This window comes from Ornithorhynchus anatinus, chromosome 4 (assembly GCF_004115215.2).
Source record: "Ornithorhynchus anatinus isolate Pmale09 chromosome 4, mOrnAna1.pri.v4, whole genome shotgun sequence".
NCBI lineage: Eukaryota > Metazoa > Chordata > Mammalia > Monotremata > Ornithorhynchidae > Ornithorhynchus > Ornithorhynchus anatinus.
This window is the reverse complement of record NC_041731.1, coordinates 22,403,609-22,420,258: the sequence shown is the minus strand read 5'-3', so window position 1 is coordinate 22,420,258 and position 16,650 is coordinate 22,403,609. Positions and strand designations below refer to the sequence as shown.

The 16,650-nt window shown below is 69.4% G+C and overlaps 1 protein-coding gene across 7 annotated transcripts in view; it reads left to right on the top strand.

Moving 5' to 3' along the window:
• Positions 1 to 16,650, top strand: part of DCTN1 (dynactin subunit 1) — a 34,074-nt gene that overhangs the window by 12,744 nt on the left and 4,680 nt on the right. For 4 of the 7 annotated variants that reach the window (XM_029063174.2, XM_029063171.2, XM_029063173.2 and 1 more), the window contains exons 3-23: positions 421 to 499; positions 627 to 661; positions 2,566 to 2,589; positions 4,235 to 4,252; positions 5,595 to 5,615; positions 8,708 to 8,899; positions 9,101 to 9,298; positions 9,400 to 9,604; positions 10,181 to 10,259; positions 10,350 to 10,509; positions 10,607 to 10,711; positions 10,801 to 10,992; positions 13,009 to 13,125; positions 13,250 to 13,402; positions 13,667 to 13,827; positions 14,022 to 14,190; positions 15,028 to 15,096; positions 15,817 to 15,879; positions 15,970 to 16,119; positions 16,213 to 16,374; positions 16,462 to 16,593. In XM_029063174.2, coding sequence (XP_028919007.1) covers positions 421 to 499; positions 627 to 661; positions 2,566 to 2,589; positions 4,235 to 4,252; positions 5,595 to 5,615; positions 8,708 to 8,899; positions 9,101 to 9,298; positions 9,400 to 9,604; positions 10,181 to 10,259; positions 10,350 to 10,509; positions 10,607 to 10,711; positions 10,801 to 10,992; positions 13,009 to 13,125; positions 13,250 to 13,402; positions 13,667 to 13,827; positions 14,022 to 14,190; positions 15,028 to 15,096; positions 15,817 to 15,879; positions 15,970 to 16,119; positions 16,213 to 16,374; positions 16,462 to 16,593 — 2,484 coding nt within the window. The remainder of the gene's footprint in view (positions 1 to 420; positions 500 to 626; positions 662 to 2,565; positions 2,590 to 4,234; positions 4,253 to 5,594; positions 5,616 to 8,707; positions 8,900 to 9,100; positions 9,299 to 9,399; positions 9,605 to 10,180; positions 10,260 to 10,349; positions 10,510 to 10,606; positions 10,712 to 10,800; positions 10,993 to 13,008; positions 13,126 to 13,249; positions 13,403 to 13,666; positions 13,828 to 14,021; positions 14,191 to 15,027; positions 15,097 to 15,816; positions 15,880 to 15,969; positions 16,120 to 16,212; positions 16,375 to 16,461; positions 16,594 to 16,650) is intronic. The other 3 variants (XM_029063175.2, XM_029063176.1, XM_029063172.2) reach the window with 2 other exon arrangements.

The window sequence follows — 16,650 nt, the reverse complement described above, 5'->3', positions numbered from 1 at the left end:
CTCCCAAGCGTTGAGGGCAGGGGTCTGCGCACAGTAAGCGCCCAGTGAACACCGTGGATGGACTACAGATGGTCCCTCGGGACCGGGAGCTTGCTGTGGGCCGGGAACGTGGCCACCGACCCTGTCGTATTGCCCCGTCCCAAGCGCTCAGTACAGCGCTCCGCGCACGGGAAGCGCCCGACACCCCGGATTGACTCTGGACCGTCAGTCGGTTGCGGGCGGGGAAGGTGCCTGCCGCCCCCGTAGTTTCGGTGTCTCCCGAACGCTTAGCCCAGGGCTCTGCACCCGGTAAGCGCTCAGTAAATCCCACTGGCGGTGGGCGGGATGGGGAGGGGGCGGCGGGGGTCCCGGGCCAGGCCACGGCCCTGACGGCGGGCCGTCGGCCTCTCCTCCCTCCCTCCCTCCCTCCCGCCTCCTCAGATCCAGGTGTTCGAAGATGGAGCGGACACCACCTCCCCCGAAACCCCCGACTCGACTTCCTCCAGAGTCCCCAAGCGAGGTACCCGCCGGGGCCTCCGCGGAGCGGCCCGCCCGGGGGGGGGGGGGGGGGGAAACGGGGTGACCCGACGCCAGGGGGTGGCCGGGGGGTGGTCCTCTCCCCCACAACCTCTCTGGTCTCTTCACAGAGTCGATGGATTCTGCGGGCAAAGCTAGCAAACTGGTGAGTGCCTCAGGGCGGGGGGCTGGGCCGGGCGGCGGGGCGGGGGCCGGACCTCTGCCTCGTGGCCGCTGACCGCCCCGCGTCCCTTCCCTCGACGCTGCCTTGTGGGTGGTTACTCTGTTTCTTCTTGGTATCCCTTAAGCGCTTATTACGGGCCGGGCCCCCGTCCCGAGCGCCGGGGGAGGTAGCAGGTAAACGGGGGGGGGGACACGGGGTGACGTCCCCCATGGAGCTCAGCGCCTTAAGCCCCGTTTTCCCCACGAGGGAACCGAGGCCCAGAGAGGCGACTTGCCCAAGGTGATGCACCAGACCGGTGGCAGAGCCGGGATTGGGACCCGGATCCTTCCGGCTCCCGGGCTCCGGCCCCTCGGCCTCGCTGCCGCTCGCCCCGCTGGGTTTGGGCGGGGGAGGCGGCTCTCTTGACGTCCACCCCGTCGCCTGGGCGGGATCTCCCCCCGGGCGCCCCACCGCCCCCGCCCGGTCGGATGCCGTCGGGCGCCCGGGGGGACGCGTCCCCTTCCCTCCAGACGGGGCCAGACGCCGCCGCTGAAATCCCCGACCCTTGAGCTGAGGGAAGGGCGGGGTCCGGCTGAGGGCTGCGCTGGGGGGGGGGGGGTGGGGCGCGGTCACCCGGGGTGGGCCCCGGCCCGCCGGCCCCGGCCGGTGCGCCCTCCCTAGCCGGACGGGGCGGCGGAAGGCGGGGCCTGCCCGATCCTGCACCAGCCTGGTGAGGTGGGAGGGTCCGGGCACCGGTGAAGAGAGCGGTCCTGGCACGGGTGGACCCCGGGGCCGGAACCCGGCACCCACACCGGCCGGACGCTCATCCTCCGCCCGGGGTGGCTGTGGTCTGGAGAGGGCGGGGGGGGGGGGGGCGGTCCGGACTCAGTGCCGGCCGGCCGGCACCGTCGCCTCGGGGTCTCGGCCGCTTCTTTGTGTGTGAGTATGCGCGTGGGGTGTTGGTTTGTAGCGCCCGATATGGGCCGGGCCCTGCGCTGAGCCCCGAGGTCAGATGCAAACTCATCAGGTTGCCGGCTGCGTCCCCGTTGTGCGGATGAGGGAACTGAAGCCCAGAGAAGTGAAGTGACTTGCCTGAGGTCACCTAGGGGAGAAGCGGTCCTCAGCTGGGCAGCCGGGCCCGGGGGACGGAGCCCGGGCCCGCGGGGCGCAGCTGGGCAGCTGGGCGGCCGGGGAGGACCACCCACCCTGCCCCTCCGCCCCCAGCCGGGCCGAGCGAGCCTCTTGGGGCCGGACCCCGAGAGAGGCAGGGCGACCCAGCGGCCGGACTCCGGGCCCGGGTCTCCGAGCGACCTGGGTCCCGATCCCGGCTCCGGCCCCGGTCCGCCGGGTGACCTCGCTCAAGTCGCGTCACTTCTGGCCCTCGGTTCCCTCGTCTGTACGGTGGAGATGAAGACCGTGTGAGCTCCCCCCGTGGGACACGGACCGGGCCCAACCCGATGAGCCTGTAGCTCCCCCAGCGCTCAGTACGGGGCCTTGGCAGGCGCTTAGCAAATAGCGTTGCCGTTGTTACTCTAACGACGACTGGGGCCTGAGAGGTAGGGTTGGGACCCCACTGGGAACGGAGAGCTCAGTGCGGGGAACCTGGGGCGGTCGCCTGGGGTGGGCTGTTGACCTCTGGTTCCTCCGGCCTGGACCTGGCCACCCTCTGACCTCTGTCCTAGCCACCCGCCCTGGCCACCCGCTCCATTCCTTTTGAGCCACCTGCACCTGATGAGTCCTGGCCACCCTCTAACCTCCGTCGCAGCCACGTGGGCCCGGCCACCCTCTACCTTCTTCTCTAGCCAGCTGGGCCTGGCCGTTTCCGGCCGCCCTCTCGCCCTCGCCACCTGGGCCTGGCCCGTCGTAGCCGCCCCCCTCTAACCTCCGCCCTTTGCCCCTTCACGCAGCGAGGAACGAAACCCAGGAAGGCGGTGGGTCTTGCTTGTTCTAACTTGGTGTGCGGGGTGGGGGCGGGGGCCGGCGGGCCGACCGGGCCCCCCGACTCTGGGCTCCTGCATGTCTGCCCGCTGTCGCATGCGCACGCGTGTTTGGACTGCCCGCCGGCGGGGGCGAGGCCCCGCCCGACTCTACCCCGGCGCCTGCGGGCTCCTCCCGGGCCGAACCCGCCCGGCCGGGGCGGCTGCCCGTGCTCGCTGCCGGGGGCGCTGGCGGCGTCCGGGACACCGAGGGCGGCCCCCTCCCCCCGCCCCCGGCCCGCGGAGCCCCGCTCGGAGGGCACAGGGTGCGAGATCCAGCTCCCCTGGGCCTTGCCCCACTCTGGGCCTGCAACGGAGCTCCCGACTAGGGTCCCCGCCCTGATGGCGCCCCTTCTCCCCCCCCCCCCCCCCCCCCCGCCTCCGCCCTCGCCGTGCCCGTCTTGCCACCGCACGCTCTGACCTGCATGTGTTCTTTGCCCCAGCCGGGCCGGGGTCCCGTTCCCGGCCTGGCTCGTCGGTGCCAGGGTGTCCTCTCCTTCGGTGCCCCGGCCTGCTGTGCCCGCCCCGCAGCTGCGCTCGGGGAGGAGGTCCCGGGACGGAGGATCGGCTCCTCCCTCCGACCCCCGGGCCCCTTCCCCATCTGCTCCCCGGAATGAGACCCCTCCCCTCCCCCGGGAGCCCCGCCGTCTGCCCCTCTGTCCCCCGCCGCCCGTCGGGGCCTACGTGCCGATTGGAGGAGAGGGCAGGGACAGATGGTGCCCTCTGGCCCGGGGGGGTGGGGAGGGCCGGGGCCGGGCCTCGGCAAGCCGTCCGCCCCCCCTCGGGGGGGCCGCGGGCCAGCTGGGCAAGGGGCGAGGGGAGGATCAGAGGGGCTCGGGCCGCTCCTTTACAGGTTTGGGCCTGACCTCGTGTGACCGCTTTCTTCCGAGGCCCAGTTGCCCACCCTGCGCCGGTGGACCGGGCTCGGGGCCCGGTGGGGGATGTATGGGGTGCGGGGCGGGAGGGTGTGGATGCACGTGCGTGTGTGCGAGGGGCGCGCAGGGTGAGGGCGGCCAGACCACCGCCGCTCCAGTCCACCCGGGAGCCCGTAGCCGTCGCCGAAGTGTACTTTCCCAAGCCCTTAGTCCAGTGCTCCGCCCGTAGTAAGCGCCCCATGAATAGGATTGAATGGATGAACGCGTGAATGAATGAATGAAGGGCGGGCGGGGGGGGGGGGATGGAGGCGGGGGAGGCGGCCCGTTGCTAGGTTACGGGGGAGGCCGTGACGTCACGGGCCCCGCAGCCCCCGGAGGGTGTTGTCCGGGCTGGGGGGGGGCCGGCGCGGTGATGTCAGGGGGCGGGGCCGGCGCGGTGACATCAGGGGGAGCGGCAGAGGGACGGGACCAGAGGGACCCTGGCCTGGGGCCCCGCTCCCCCCCCACCCGGGCCCCGCACGGCCCCCGCTCACCGTCTCTGTCTCTCCTCCACCTGCCGCCTCGCCTCCGTCCTCCATCCTGCCCCCTCCATCCTGCCCCCTGCCCGCCTCCCCCCCTCCGCCCTCCGTCATCTCCATCGTCTCCCTCCATCTCCATCCTCCCCCTCCGTCGTCTCCCTCACACCTCCCTCCGTCCGTCCGGGGCTCGCCACCATGATGAGACAGGCCCCGGCTCCCCGCAAGGTACACGCCCGGCCGGGGCTGGGAGGCCGGGGGCCGGGGTGGGGGGTTGCCCCGGTGACGCTTCGCCGGGCTGGACCATCCCCGCCCCCATCCCCCCCCCCCCCCCCCCCCCCCCAGGGCCGGGCCTTGAGACTCAGGCGTCCGGCCCGCCCGGACGTCCCCCGCCCCTATGGGGGATGGTCCCTGGGAGGCGCTTACTACGTGCCAAGCACCGTTCTGAGCGCCCCCAGCCCGACTTCCCGTGCCCCTCGGGGCGTCTCCCCCCGTGTTGTTGAGGCAGCATCCCTCTCCAGCCCCCCCCCCCCAACCACCTGTGCCTCTCTTCCCTCCTCCCCATCCTGGGGCTTGCTCTGTTCGGTCCCCGGCTGTCCAGTCCCTCTCCGCCAGGTCCCTTCTTGCTCCCCCGCCAGTGTTTTAGGGCCCCCTTCTCTGCCTATGTCTCCCCCCATTTCTCTCTGCCGCTTGTGTGTGTGTGTGTGTGTCTCTTCTCTCCCACCCCCCCGTGCTACATATGTCTGTGTGTGTCTGTCCATCTCCCCCCGCCCTTTCTTGCTGCCTGGGACTCTCTTTCCGATCAGAGCAGCCTGTATCGCCCACCCTCCCGTTCCCCCCAGGGTCCCACGTATCTCCCACAACCTCTTCTGTGATGTTTATGTGTCTGTGCCTGTGGTGTGTGTGCGTGTCTCTCTCTCTCCCCTCCCCCCCCCCCCCAAGCCTCAGGAAAGCTTTTGGGATCCACTTTGCACCTGCCCCGATTCCCTGGTTGACGGAGGCCCGGGTGGCAAGCTCGGGGCTCCTGGGAGAGGCAGGGTGGCCAACAACTCCCCACCCCCTGCCACCCCTGGCCGTCGGTTCACCGTGGGCCGGACCCCCGGCGGTCCGGCCCCAGGAAGGCCTCCGGCTACGGGCCTGGCCTTCCCCGACGCTCCCTGCCTGGACGCTCCCTCCCCGCCTCCCCAGAAGGCAGCAGAGAGAGGGGGCGGAGGGCCACCCCCCCGCCGTCCTCCCCCCCCCACCCGGCCACGCGGTGTCCAGTCGGAGCCCTGTCGTCCCCTCGAGGCGCGATGGCCCCACCGGGCACCCCGCACCGGCCTCCCCGCCCCCTGAGCCTTCGGGGAGAGGGTCCTCAAGGGACGCTCCGGGGAGAAAGATGCCCGGGAGTCTGGAGGAGGGGTGGGGGGCCGGGGAGGGTCCCCCAGGCAGCCTAACAGCGGCCCTGTCTCTTTCCTTCTCCTGCCGCCGACCGACCTTGCGCCCCCCCCCCCCCCCCAACCCCTCGCTGCTGTCTGTCTCTGCTCCTGTCTCTCCTTTCTCCTCTGTCTCTGCTCCTGCTACCTTCCAGACCACCGCCCGGCGGGTCAAGGTGAGCGTGCCGGGTGGCTGGGGGATCCTGGCCTCCGCCCCCGGGCCTGGGGCGAGCATGTGTCCCTGCGGGACGAGAGCGTGTCCACGTTGGGGGGTCGGGGGGTGGGTGGGGGGGGGAGGGAGAGAGTGTATGTGTGCGTTGGTGTGTGCATGTGTGTGAGGATGGGGTGGGGAGGCAGAGGAGAGGCACCAGATGGAGAGGAGGGGCTGGGGGATCTTCCCCCCCCCCCGACCCCCCAGGAGACTCCTCCACCTCCCCTTTTGGTGGCCACGGGGGCTCGGCGAGAGCCGACCCGGGAACTCCGAGACCGTGGACGGAGAGAAGGAAACCTGGAGCGGCACTCCTGCCCGCTCCTCCCCCGTCCTTCCTCCTCTCCTCGCCGCCTCCTCCTCCTCCCCATCCTCCCTCACCGTCAGGTGTCCGCGCCGGGGAATTGGGGTGTTCGGGGAGGGTGGTTGACCCAGGATTACGGCGCCAAAGAAACTCTCGTTAATAATAGTAATGAATAATGACGGTACTTGCTAAGCACTTATTGGGTGCCCAGCACTGTTTGAAGCACTGGTGTAGATACCAGACTGTGGACACGGTCCCCGTCCCACAGAGGGCTCACGTTCTCGATCCCCATTTGACCCGTAAAGGTCACTGAGGCTGGGGAAGTGAAGTGACCGGCCTCAGGTCAGAGAGCAGACGGGCGGCGGAGCGGGGATTAGAACCCGCGACCCCCTGACTCCCAGGCCCCGGCTCTATCCACTAAGCCACGCCGCCTCTCGGCAGAGGCAGACGAGTCGGTCCGTCTTGTTTATTGAGCGCACACTGCGCGCAGAGCACTCTACTGAAGGGCACGTTCCCTGCCCCGCAGTGAGCTTAGAGTCTAGAGGAGACGGACGTGGATTTAAACCACTTGGCGGACGTGACGGTGATCCGGCAGCCCTGCTCGATTTAAGACCTCGGGCTCCATCAACTATAAAACTTAGAGCCAGCGTGGTGCCAGTAAGCGCTTAACAAATAGCGTGAAAGAAAAAGAGAGTCCAAGGGCTGAGCCTTGAGGGACCCCGCCCCCGGTTAAGGGGCTGGGAGGCGGAGGAGGAGCCCGCGAAGGAGAGGCCAGAGACGTTAGGAGACCCAGTCAGCTCAGGGTGGGCAGGGGACGCGTCTACCAACTCGGGTGCGGCGTCCTCTCCCAAGCGCTTAACGCAGGGCTCTGCACACTGTAAGCGCTCAGTCAGCGGCACGGATCGACGGCCTCTAGCCCGTCCCTCTCGACTGTCGGTCGGTTGCGGGCGGGGAACGTGTCGACCAACTGGATTGTATCGTCCTCTCCCAAGTGCTTAGTACAGTCCTTTGCCCACCCGGAGCGCTCGGTAAATACCAGGGATCGACTGACTATAGATTCCCCCTCCGGACTGTCAGTTTTGTTGCGGGCGGGGGACGTGTCGACCAACTCCGCTATACTGGCCTCTCTCCGGGGCTTAGCCCGGTGCTCTGTCCACTGTGGGCACTCAATAAATACCCCTGAGGGCTGGACTGTAGACTGTCCCTCTAGACCGTAAGCGTGTCGTGGGCAGGGAACGGGCCTGCCATCTCTGTTGTGGTGTCCTTTCCCAAGCGGTTAGTACAGTGTCCGCAGTAAGCGCTCAGTAAGTACCCCCGACGGATCGACGGAGGCGTCGGTCGGGGCTATTGGGGAACCTCTGGCTATTTTCTGGACCGGTGTGTGGGGCCCCTAAAGGGAGGGTTGATCCGGAGGCTGGGGAGGATGGGGGGGCTAATAGGGGCCCAGGGCAAGCGGCCTTAGGGCATCGGACAGGTAGCCCCGCCTCTTCGCCGGGCCGGCCCCCCCCCCCCCCCCCCCGGCCTCTCCGTCCCCCGGCTGGGCAGAGGCGCCCCATTCCGCCCTTGAGGCTTTAGGTCGGTCGGTATCCATTCGTTCAATTCCACTGTCTCTATTGAGCGCTTACTGTACTAAGCGCCTGGGAGAGTACGACGGAACGGTAACAGATCCGTTCTCCGCCCATGACCAATCTCCAGTGTAGAGGATAGCGGGGGTGAGGTTATTTATTGAGCACCCCTGGAGGCAGCGTGCTCTTTGAAGCCCTCGGTCAGGACAGAACAAGCGAGTGACCTAATCCCTGCCTACTCTGGGGCTCCACCCCAGCGCTCGGTACAGTGCCCGGCACATAGTGAGAGCTTGATAAATGCCGTTCAGAAAAAGGTGGGGAGAGGGGGTGGCCTGAGCTAAGAGTTCGCCATCCCTTCGCCCTGGCCCCCTCTAGACTCTAAACCCGTCTCTAGACCGTAAGCCCGCTGTGGGCAGGGGATGCGTCCGATTATTGTTTTCCCGGACCCTCCCAAGCGCTTAGGACAGTGCTCCGTACGCAGTCGACGCGATGGAGACGAACGAGCGGGAAGGGCGAGAGTGTCCGACCAAACCCCAAGAACCCCGGCCTCCCCCCAGCAGCCGGTTTCCCCAGGAAGCCGCAGCGCGGGAAAGGCCAGCGGGCCCCCGCGGGGCTCGGGGCGATCCGCGGCCGGATGATCACTGGGGCGAAAAGACCGGGAGGGAGAGGGGACGGTCAGGGGCGGCGGGTGGTCCCCAGGGTGGGGGTCCAGGAGCGCCACCGGGTCACGATTTCTCCCAGCGCCCCGGTGGCACCGTGAGAGATGAAGTCCTGCGCCGGGTGAGTCGTGGGGCCGGAACGTGCTCGGGGGATGGATTTATTTTTCTTAAAAGGGCACCTGTCAGGCGCTTAACGTGTGCTCGGGCGCTGTCCTAAGCGCTGGAGGAGATAGAAGGTAGTCGGGTTGAACGCAGCCCCTGGCCCCCGTGGGGCTCCCGTCTTCACCCCCATTTTCCAGATGGGGGGAACTGAGGCCCAGAGAAGCGACTCGCCCGGGGTCGCCGAGCGGACGTGGGGCGGAGCCGGGCCGAGGACCCGGGTCCTTGACCCCCCCCCCCCCCCCGGGCCCGGGCTCCGTCCGCTGGGCCGCACGGCCTCTCCGCCCGCCGGTTCTCCGCGGGCCGGGTGGGCGGGGCCCGGCACCGACCTCCTCCCTTCCGCTCTGTCTCCCCGCCCGTGCCCCGGACGCAGCCCACCCGGACGTCCGGCGCAGCCGCCTCCGGGACCGCCGCGGGGGCCTCGGGCTCCGCCTCGGCCTCGGCCGGCGAGATGAGCAGCAGCGAGCCCAGCACGCCGGCCCAGACGCCGCTGGCGGCCCCCGTGGTCCCCACGCCCTCGCTGGTCTCCCCCGGCCCGGCCCCGCCGCTGCTCTCCCCTTCCAAGGTGAGCCCGGGAGGAGGGAGGGGACGTGGGCCCGGGGGGCCGCCGTGACCGGCTTCCCCGAGCCGGGCCGCCCACCCCCGGCTCCCCGTCCGGCCCGGGACCGCCGCCTGCGGCCTGGTCGGGGGAGCCGCCCCTTGCCCCCCGCCCCCCGCGGGCGGGTGCCTAGCCGGAATCCGTCACCGGCCCCCCGGCCCCCCTCAGGAGGAGGAGGGCTTGCGGGCCCAGGTGCGGGACCTGGAGGAGAAGCTGGAGACCCTGAGGCTGAAGCGGGCGGAGGACAAGGCCAAGCTCAAGGAGCTGGAGAAGCACAAGATCCAGCTGGAGCAGGTGACCGAATGGAAGAGCAAGATGCAGGAGCAGCAGGCCGACCTGCAGCGCCGCCTCAAGGAGGCCCGGAAGGTCAGCCCGGTCCGGCCCCCGCCCCCGTCGCCCTCCCCGCCCGGCCCCGGCCCCCCGGCAGACCTGCCTGACCCCCGCCCCTGCTGCCTCGCCCCGGGCAGGAGGCCCAGGAGGCCCAGGAGGCCAAGGAGCGCTACATGGAGGAGATGGCCGACACGGCGGACGCCATCGAGATGGCCACGCTGGACAAGGAGATGGCCGAGGAGCGGGCCGAGTCGCTGCAGCAGGAGGTGGAGGCCCTGAGGGAGCGTGTCGAGTTCCTCACCACCGACCTGGAGATCCTCAAGCACGAGATCGAGGAGAAAGGTGAGGGGCCGGCAGCCGGCGGTGGGCCCTCCGACCCCCCGGACGATGGGAGGAGCCGGGCGCCGGTTAGGGTGCGGTATGAGCTGAGCGCTTACTGGGTGCCGGGCGTCGCGCTGAGCCCTGCGGGAGAAGGAGGATCATCGGATCGGACTCCGTCCCCGTCCCACGTGGGGATCACGAGTCCTCGTCCCCATTTTCTATCGACGCATTGGTATTCGAGCGCTTACTGTGTGCAGAGCACCGTACCGAGTGCTTGGGAGAGTAGCGTTCGACACTAAGCAGACACATCCTCCGCCCACAGCGAGCTTACAGGTGAGGTAACTGAGGCCCAGAGAGGTTCAAGCGACTTGCCCAAAGCCACCCAGACCACAGGTGGCAGAGCCAGGATTAGAACCCAGGTCTTTCGGACTCCCGGGCCTGGGCTCTATCCCCTAGTCCACGCCGCTTCCCCCGCCGTCAGACGGGCAAGATGGAGGTGCCGCCGGTCCCCTTCTCTGGAGGTCGGAGGCGCTGGCGAGGGCACCGCGGGCCGGGGCCGGTGGTTAGCGACGCTTCTGTGCCCTCTCCGCCCTCCAGGCTCCGACGGGGCGGCGTCCAGTTACCAGGTCAAACAGCTGGAGGAGCAAAACGCACGGCTGAAGGAGGCTCTGGTCAGGTGCGGCCCCTGCCCCGCGGCCCCCTCCCCTCCCCCCCGCCCGCCCCCGCGAGGCCCCGCGCCTGACCCGGGCCCGGGGGTGCCGTCTAGGATGCGGGACCTGTCGGCCTCGGAGAAGCAGGAGCACGTGAAGCTGCAGAAGCTCATGGAGAAGAAGAACGCCGAGCTGGAGGCGCTGAGGCAGCAGCGGGAGCGCCTGCAGGTCCAGCTGGGCCAGGCCGACCACACCATCGACGAGCTCAAGGACCAGGTGCCGGCGTCGGGCGAGGCCGGGGCCGGGGGGCCGGGGGCGGGGGCCCCGGCCCGCAGAGCCCCCACAGCCCGGCCCGTCCCCCCCCCCCCTCCAGGTGGACGCGGCTCTGGGGGCCGAGGAGATGGTGGAGACCCTGACGGACCGCAACCTGAACCTGGAGGAGAAAGTGCGGGAGCTGAGGGAGACCGTGAGCGACCTGGTGAGCCGGAGGCCGAGCGGCGGCGGAGGGGCGGGGGGGCCCCGGGGCTCGCCTCTCAACGCTCCGCCCTGTCCCCCGGCCCGCGGCAGGAGGCGATGAACGAGATGAACGACGAGCTGCAGGAGAACGCGCGGGAGACGGAGCTGGAGCTGCGGGAGCAGCTGGACCTGGCCGGGGGTCGCGTCCGCGAGGCGGAGAAGCGGGTCGAGGCGGCCCAGGAGACCGTGGCCGACTACCAGCAGACCGTCTCCAAGTACCGGCAGCTCACGGCTCGCCTGCAGGTGGGTCCGCCCATCCGCCCGCCCGCCGACTGGTTCATCCGTTGGCTCGAATTTATTAAGCGCTTACTGTGTGCGGAGCACCGTGTCAAGCGCTCGGGAAAGTACAGCGCAACAATAAAGAGCCACCTTCCCGGTCCACAACGAGCTCACAGTCCAGCGGGACAGTTGGGAGCCGATGAGTTAATCGGTGGGGTTCATCGAGCGCTTGCTCGGTGCGGGACGCTGGCCTAAACGCCTGGGAGAGGACAGCGTAACCGAATCGGCAGACACGTTCCCTCTCCGCGGCGAGCGTACGGGCTAGGGGGACGGCCCACAGTCAGTCAGTACGCCCTGGTCTTCATGGAGCGCGTACGGTGGGCAGGGCACTGGGCTAAGCGCTTGGGGGAGCGTAACGCAACAGAGTTGCCCGCAGCGAGCCGCCCCGGGAGCCTCCCGGGAGCGGCCCCGGGCCTCAGACTGAGCGCTCGCTGCGTGCGAAGCACTGAACTGAGTGCTTGGGAGAGGACAGTAGGACGGTAAAGAGACACCTTCCCCGCCCCCATCGAGCTCTCAGCCCCCACGGGGCCTTCTCTGCCTTTCCAGAGGCCCGTCTCCTCCAACGGGCCTCCCCCGGCCGAGCCCTCCTGTCCTCTTCTCCCGCTCCCCTCCGCCTCACCCTTCCACTTGGATTTGCTCCCCCCTCCCTCAGCCACACGGCACTTTTGTCCCCAACCCTTAGATATTGATTTGGATTCATTTCTGTCTCCCCGCCTGGTCCGCTAGCTCATTGTGGGCAGGGAACCCGCCTGTCACCTCCGTTGGATTGCCCCCTCCCAAGCACTTAAGACAGCGCTCTGCACACGGTCGGGGCTCAGGAAACCCGATCGGTTGGAAACAGGCCAGAGCGTTAATGGAACTCCCAGTCAGTTCCGCGGAGTGCGATAAAAGCTGACTGGCGTCGAACAAGCTCGCGGCGGGGGAGGAGAGACCAACCCCCCGGCCCTGGAGCCAAGTCAGGCAGAGATGCGTCCTCGCCCTCCCCTCGGCCCCGTCCAGCCCCTCCTGGACCGTTCCGGCCCTCTCTTCTCCCTCCCTGGGCTTCCTCCCCTGGAGCGTCCCCACAACCGCCCGCTCCCCGCCTCCTCGCGGAGCTTCCCGTCTCCCCCGTGTCGGCCCAGCACCCGGACCCGCTTCCTGAACGGCTGCTGGCGGCGCCCGCCGTGAGCCTGCAGCTCTTCCCGTCAGGGACCCTCTCCTGCCCGGTCCTTGTCCCCCGGAGCTTCCCCTCTCCCTCACGTCGGACCCCAGACCCACTTCCCGAACGGATATTGACGGTGCCCGCTGTGGGGCTGCGGCTTTTCCTGTCGGGGCAGCCCCCGCCCCGTCCGCTCCCGGCCCCCGGCCTCCCTCCCCGGCGGTTCTCCTCTGGACCCCGTAGCACCCTCCAGCCACCCCCTCCTCGCCTCCTCGTGGAGTTTCCCATCTCCCTTACCTCAGCCCGGCCCCCAGACACACTTGCGGAGCCGCTGTCGGGAGTGTCCGCCGTGAGGCTGTCGCTTTTCCTGTCGGGGACCCTTTTCTTCCCGGCCTGTGTCCTCAGGAAGCCGGGCGGTGGGGGCAGGCTGGCGGTGGGCAAAGGCTCCCGCCCCTGCCCCCGGGCAGGGTCTGGTGGCGGGTTCACGGGTCCGTACTCGCCCCCGCCCTCTCCGTCTTTCCCTGTGAGTATCAGAGTTAGTCGATCGTATTTATCGACCGCATACTGTGTGCAGAGCACTGGACTGAGTGCTCGGGAGAGGACGACGGAACGATCAACGGGCACGTTCCCTGCCCACGAGGAGCTTACGGTCTAGGGGGGGCTTTAGGGGCGCTTAAGGGGTACGCAGCCGAGTCGACGGTGAGCGGCGGGCAGGTGGGGGAAGCGAGAGCTTAGGGGAGGCCTCTCGGAGGAGATGCGATTTTTTGGGCAGGGCGGCCGACTGTCGGGGGCATCTTGGAGGTATCCGCCCACTCACACCCCGCCCGCCCCCCCGCTTACAGGAGATGAACCGGGAACTGACCAATCAGCAGGAGGCCTCCGTGGAGCGGCAGCAGCAGCCGCCTCTGGAGACCTTCGATTTCAAGATCAAGTTTGCGGAGACCAAGGCTCACGCCAAGGTCAGGGGGCTGGGTCCCCCGGGGGTGGTCCCGGGCAAGGAGGGTGTGGGGCCGGGGGCCGGCCCGCCTCGGGGGTGCCCCTCCCCCCCGTAATCCTCTCTCTCTCCCCGCCCGGTCGCCCCAGGCCATCGAGATGGAGCTGCGGCAGATGGAGGTGGCTCAGGCCAACCGGCACGTGGCCCTGCTCACGGCCTTCATGCCCGACAGCTTCCTGCGCCGCGGCGGCGATCACGACTGCCTGCTCGTCCTGCTCCTCGTCCCGCGCCTCGTCTGCAAGGTGCCCGGCCCCCTCCCTCCCTCCCCCCCGCCGGCCCCTTCCTCGGCCCTCGCTCCCTCCCCCGACCCGGGCCTCCCGGCGTGGCGGCCGTCGTGACGGCCTGCCGGTCCTCCCCCTCGCCCTGCCCCGCGCCTCGTCTGCAGGGTGACCGGGCCCTCCCCGCCCCCCCCCCCCCCCCCACCGGCCCCCTCTCGCGCCCTCTTTCTGGCCTCACCTCCGAGCCGGAGCTCACCGGCCCACGCCCCCCACCCCCCCTCCGGCCAGGCGGAGCTGATCAGCAAGCAGGCGCAAGAGAAGTTCGAGCTGAGCGAAGGTTGCTCGGGGCGCACAGGACTGCGAGGGGCCGCAGGAGAGCAGCTGAGCTTCGCGGCGGGCCTCGTCTACTCCCTCACCCTCCTCCAGGCCACCCTGCACCGCTACGACCAGTGAGTGACCCTCCCTCCCTCTCTCCCTCCCCACCTCCACCTCGTCATTCGTTCATCCAGCCGTATTTATTTAGCTCTCACTCTCGGCGAAACGCCGCCCTAACCGCTTGGGAGTGCGCGCTTCCTCCTCCTCTTCTCCGTTCCCCGCCGGCCCCCGGGCCGCGACCGCTGCCCCGCCGTCCTTCCCCCCTCAGGGCGCTGGGGCAGTGTACCGTGGACGTGTACAGGAAGGTCGGGGGGCTGTACCCCGAGATGAGCGCCCACGAGCGCTCCCTGGACTTCCTCATCGAGCTGCTGCACAAGGACCAGCTGGACGAGACGGTCAACGTGGAGCCGCTGACCAAGGCCATCAAGTACTACCAGGTCAGGGGGCGCAGAGGGGGAGATCCGGTTGCCTCCCTCCGCCCTCGCCAAACGGTCCCATAGCAGGTCGGGGGCGGGGTGGAGCCTGTGCGGGGCCAGGGCGGGGCACTGGTCACCTCAGGCGGTGGGTCCGCGAATATGTTGCTACTGGAAAGGAGCGGTCAAGCCTAGTGGTTAGAGCACAGGCCCGGAAGCCGGAAGGACCTGGCCTCCAGTCCCGGCGCTGCCCCTTGTCTGCCGGGTGACCTTGGCCCTGTCATCTCTCTGGGCCTCACTTCCCTCGTGTGGAAAATGGGAATGAAGACTGCGAGCCCCGTGTCGGGCGGGGTCCGCGTCCCACCTCGTATCTACCCCGGCGCTGCAAATAGTGCCCGGTACATAGGAAGCAGGTAACGGATGGCGTTAAAAAAAAAAAATGAATAATTCTAGTATTTGTTATTACGTGCCAGGCACTGTAGTAAGCCCCCGGGCTGAATACGAGCGAATCGGGTTGGACGCAGTCCACGTCCCACGTGGAGCTCCCGGTCTTCATCCCCGTTTTCCGCAAGGGAACTGAGGCCCAGGGAAGCGAAGTGACCTGCCCAGGTTCAGCCGGCGGTCCGGAGGCGGAGCCGGGATGAGGACCCAGGTCCTTCCGACGCCCGGGCCCGGGGCTCTATCCACCGGGCCGCGCTGCTTCTCGGCGTGAGACGAGCGCTCCCCCCCCCCCCCGGCGGCTCGCTAAGGGTGGGCTCCGCCGGCGGCTGGGCGGGAGTTGGGAGCCTGACCCTCGGAGGAGGGGTTGATGTCTCCCCGCCCCTTTTTCCTCTTGGTCCTCCTCCCCTTCCTCCCCTCCAGCACCTGTACAGCATCCATCTCTCGGAGGAAGCTGAGGACTGTACCACGCAACTGGCCGATCACATAAAGGTGAGTCCTTCGCTCCGCTCCCACGGGTCAGCCCGAGGGACGGGGGGGCGCCCAGCCCAGAAATAGCGACCCGGCCGACGGAGCCCGGGTCGGGGAATCAGAGGGACCTGGCCTCCGGGCCCGGTTCCGCCGCCGGTCCGCCCCGTGACCTCGGCCAAGTCCCTTCACTTCTCTGAGCCTCAGTTGCCTCGTCCGGAAAATGGGGATTGAGGCCGTAAGCCCCCCGTGGGACGTGGGCTGTGTCCATCCTCATTCGCTTATACCTGCCCCAGCGCTCAGGACAGTGCCCGACACGTGATAAGTGGCTAATAAATGCCGTAAAAAAAAAAAAAAAAACGACACGGGCTCACAGAGACAAAAATCTGGAAATCTGAGGCACTCACCTTCTAGAGCCGCAGGTAACAGTCAGCCAACCGGGCACGTCGGACGTTGTAAAAGGGGCTGAGGAGAAGCAGGGGTGAGAGAGACGGGAGAGCAGGGTGGAGGTGAGCACAGAGAAGCCTAGGAGGGTAGACGAAGGGCTAGGACGAGCCGGGGTGGGGAGGAGGGGGAGGACCGGGCGGCCGGCCCTTTCCTCGGTAGCCGACCCCCCCGGGGGGCCGCGGGGCTACCGGGGTGGGGCCGGATCCCCGGGTCCGAGTCCTGGGGCACACGGCCCGCCGGGGCCGGGCGGGCCCTCACCCCTACCGTATCCGTCCCTCCCCCCCCGCCCCTCCTCAGTTTACCCAGAGTGCCTTGGACTGCATGGGCGTGGAGGTGGGCCGCCTGCGCTCCTTCCTGCAGGTGAGAACGCGTCCGGGCGTCCCCGCGGTGCCCCCCGCCCCCTTCCCTGGCTCTCTTCCTCCCTCCGTCCCGCTCTCCGCCTATCCGCAGGGCGGGCAGGAGGCCTCGGACCTGGCCATCCTGCTCCGGGACCTGGACACGTCCTGCAGCGACATCCGCCAGTTCTGCAAGAAGATCCGCCGCCGGATGCCCGGCACCGACGCCCCCGGCATCCCCTCGGCCCTGGGCTTCGGCCCGCAGGTCAGCGGGAGGGCGGAGGGGGGCGGGGGGCCGGGGTCCGCCCCCTCCCCCCGCTCCCCCGCCCACACGCACCCCCTTCTCCGGTCTCCCCAGGTGGCGGACGGCCTGCTGGAGTGCCGCAAGCACCTGACGTGGGCGGTGGCCGTGCTCCAGGAAGTGGCGGCGGCGGGGGCCCAGCTGATCGCCCCGCTGGCCGAGACCGAGGGGCTTCCGGCCGGCACGCTGGAGGGGCTGGCCCGCACGGCCGGGGAGCAGGTGGTGCCCGCCGGCGGGGGGGCCGGGGCCGGGGCCGGGGCGGGGGGCGCCGGCCGGGGCGGCCTTGACCGCGGCTCCCTCCCTCAGATCTACGGGGTGCCGGGGGCCAGCCCGTACGAATGCTTGCGCCAGTCCTGCAGCACGCTGATGGCCACCATGAACAGGATGGCCACCGCCATGCAGGAGGGAGACTACGACGCCGACCGCGCCCCCGCAAAGGTGTGGGGGGCGGGGGGCGGGGGCGGGGAGCGTGGCGAGGGGGTGGGGGGAGTGGGT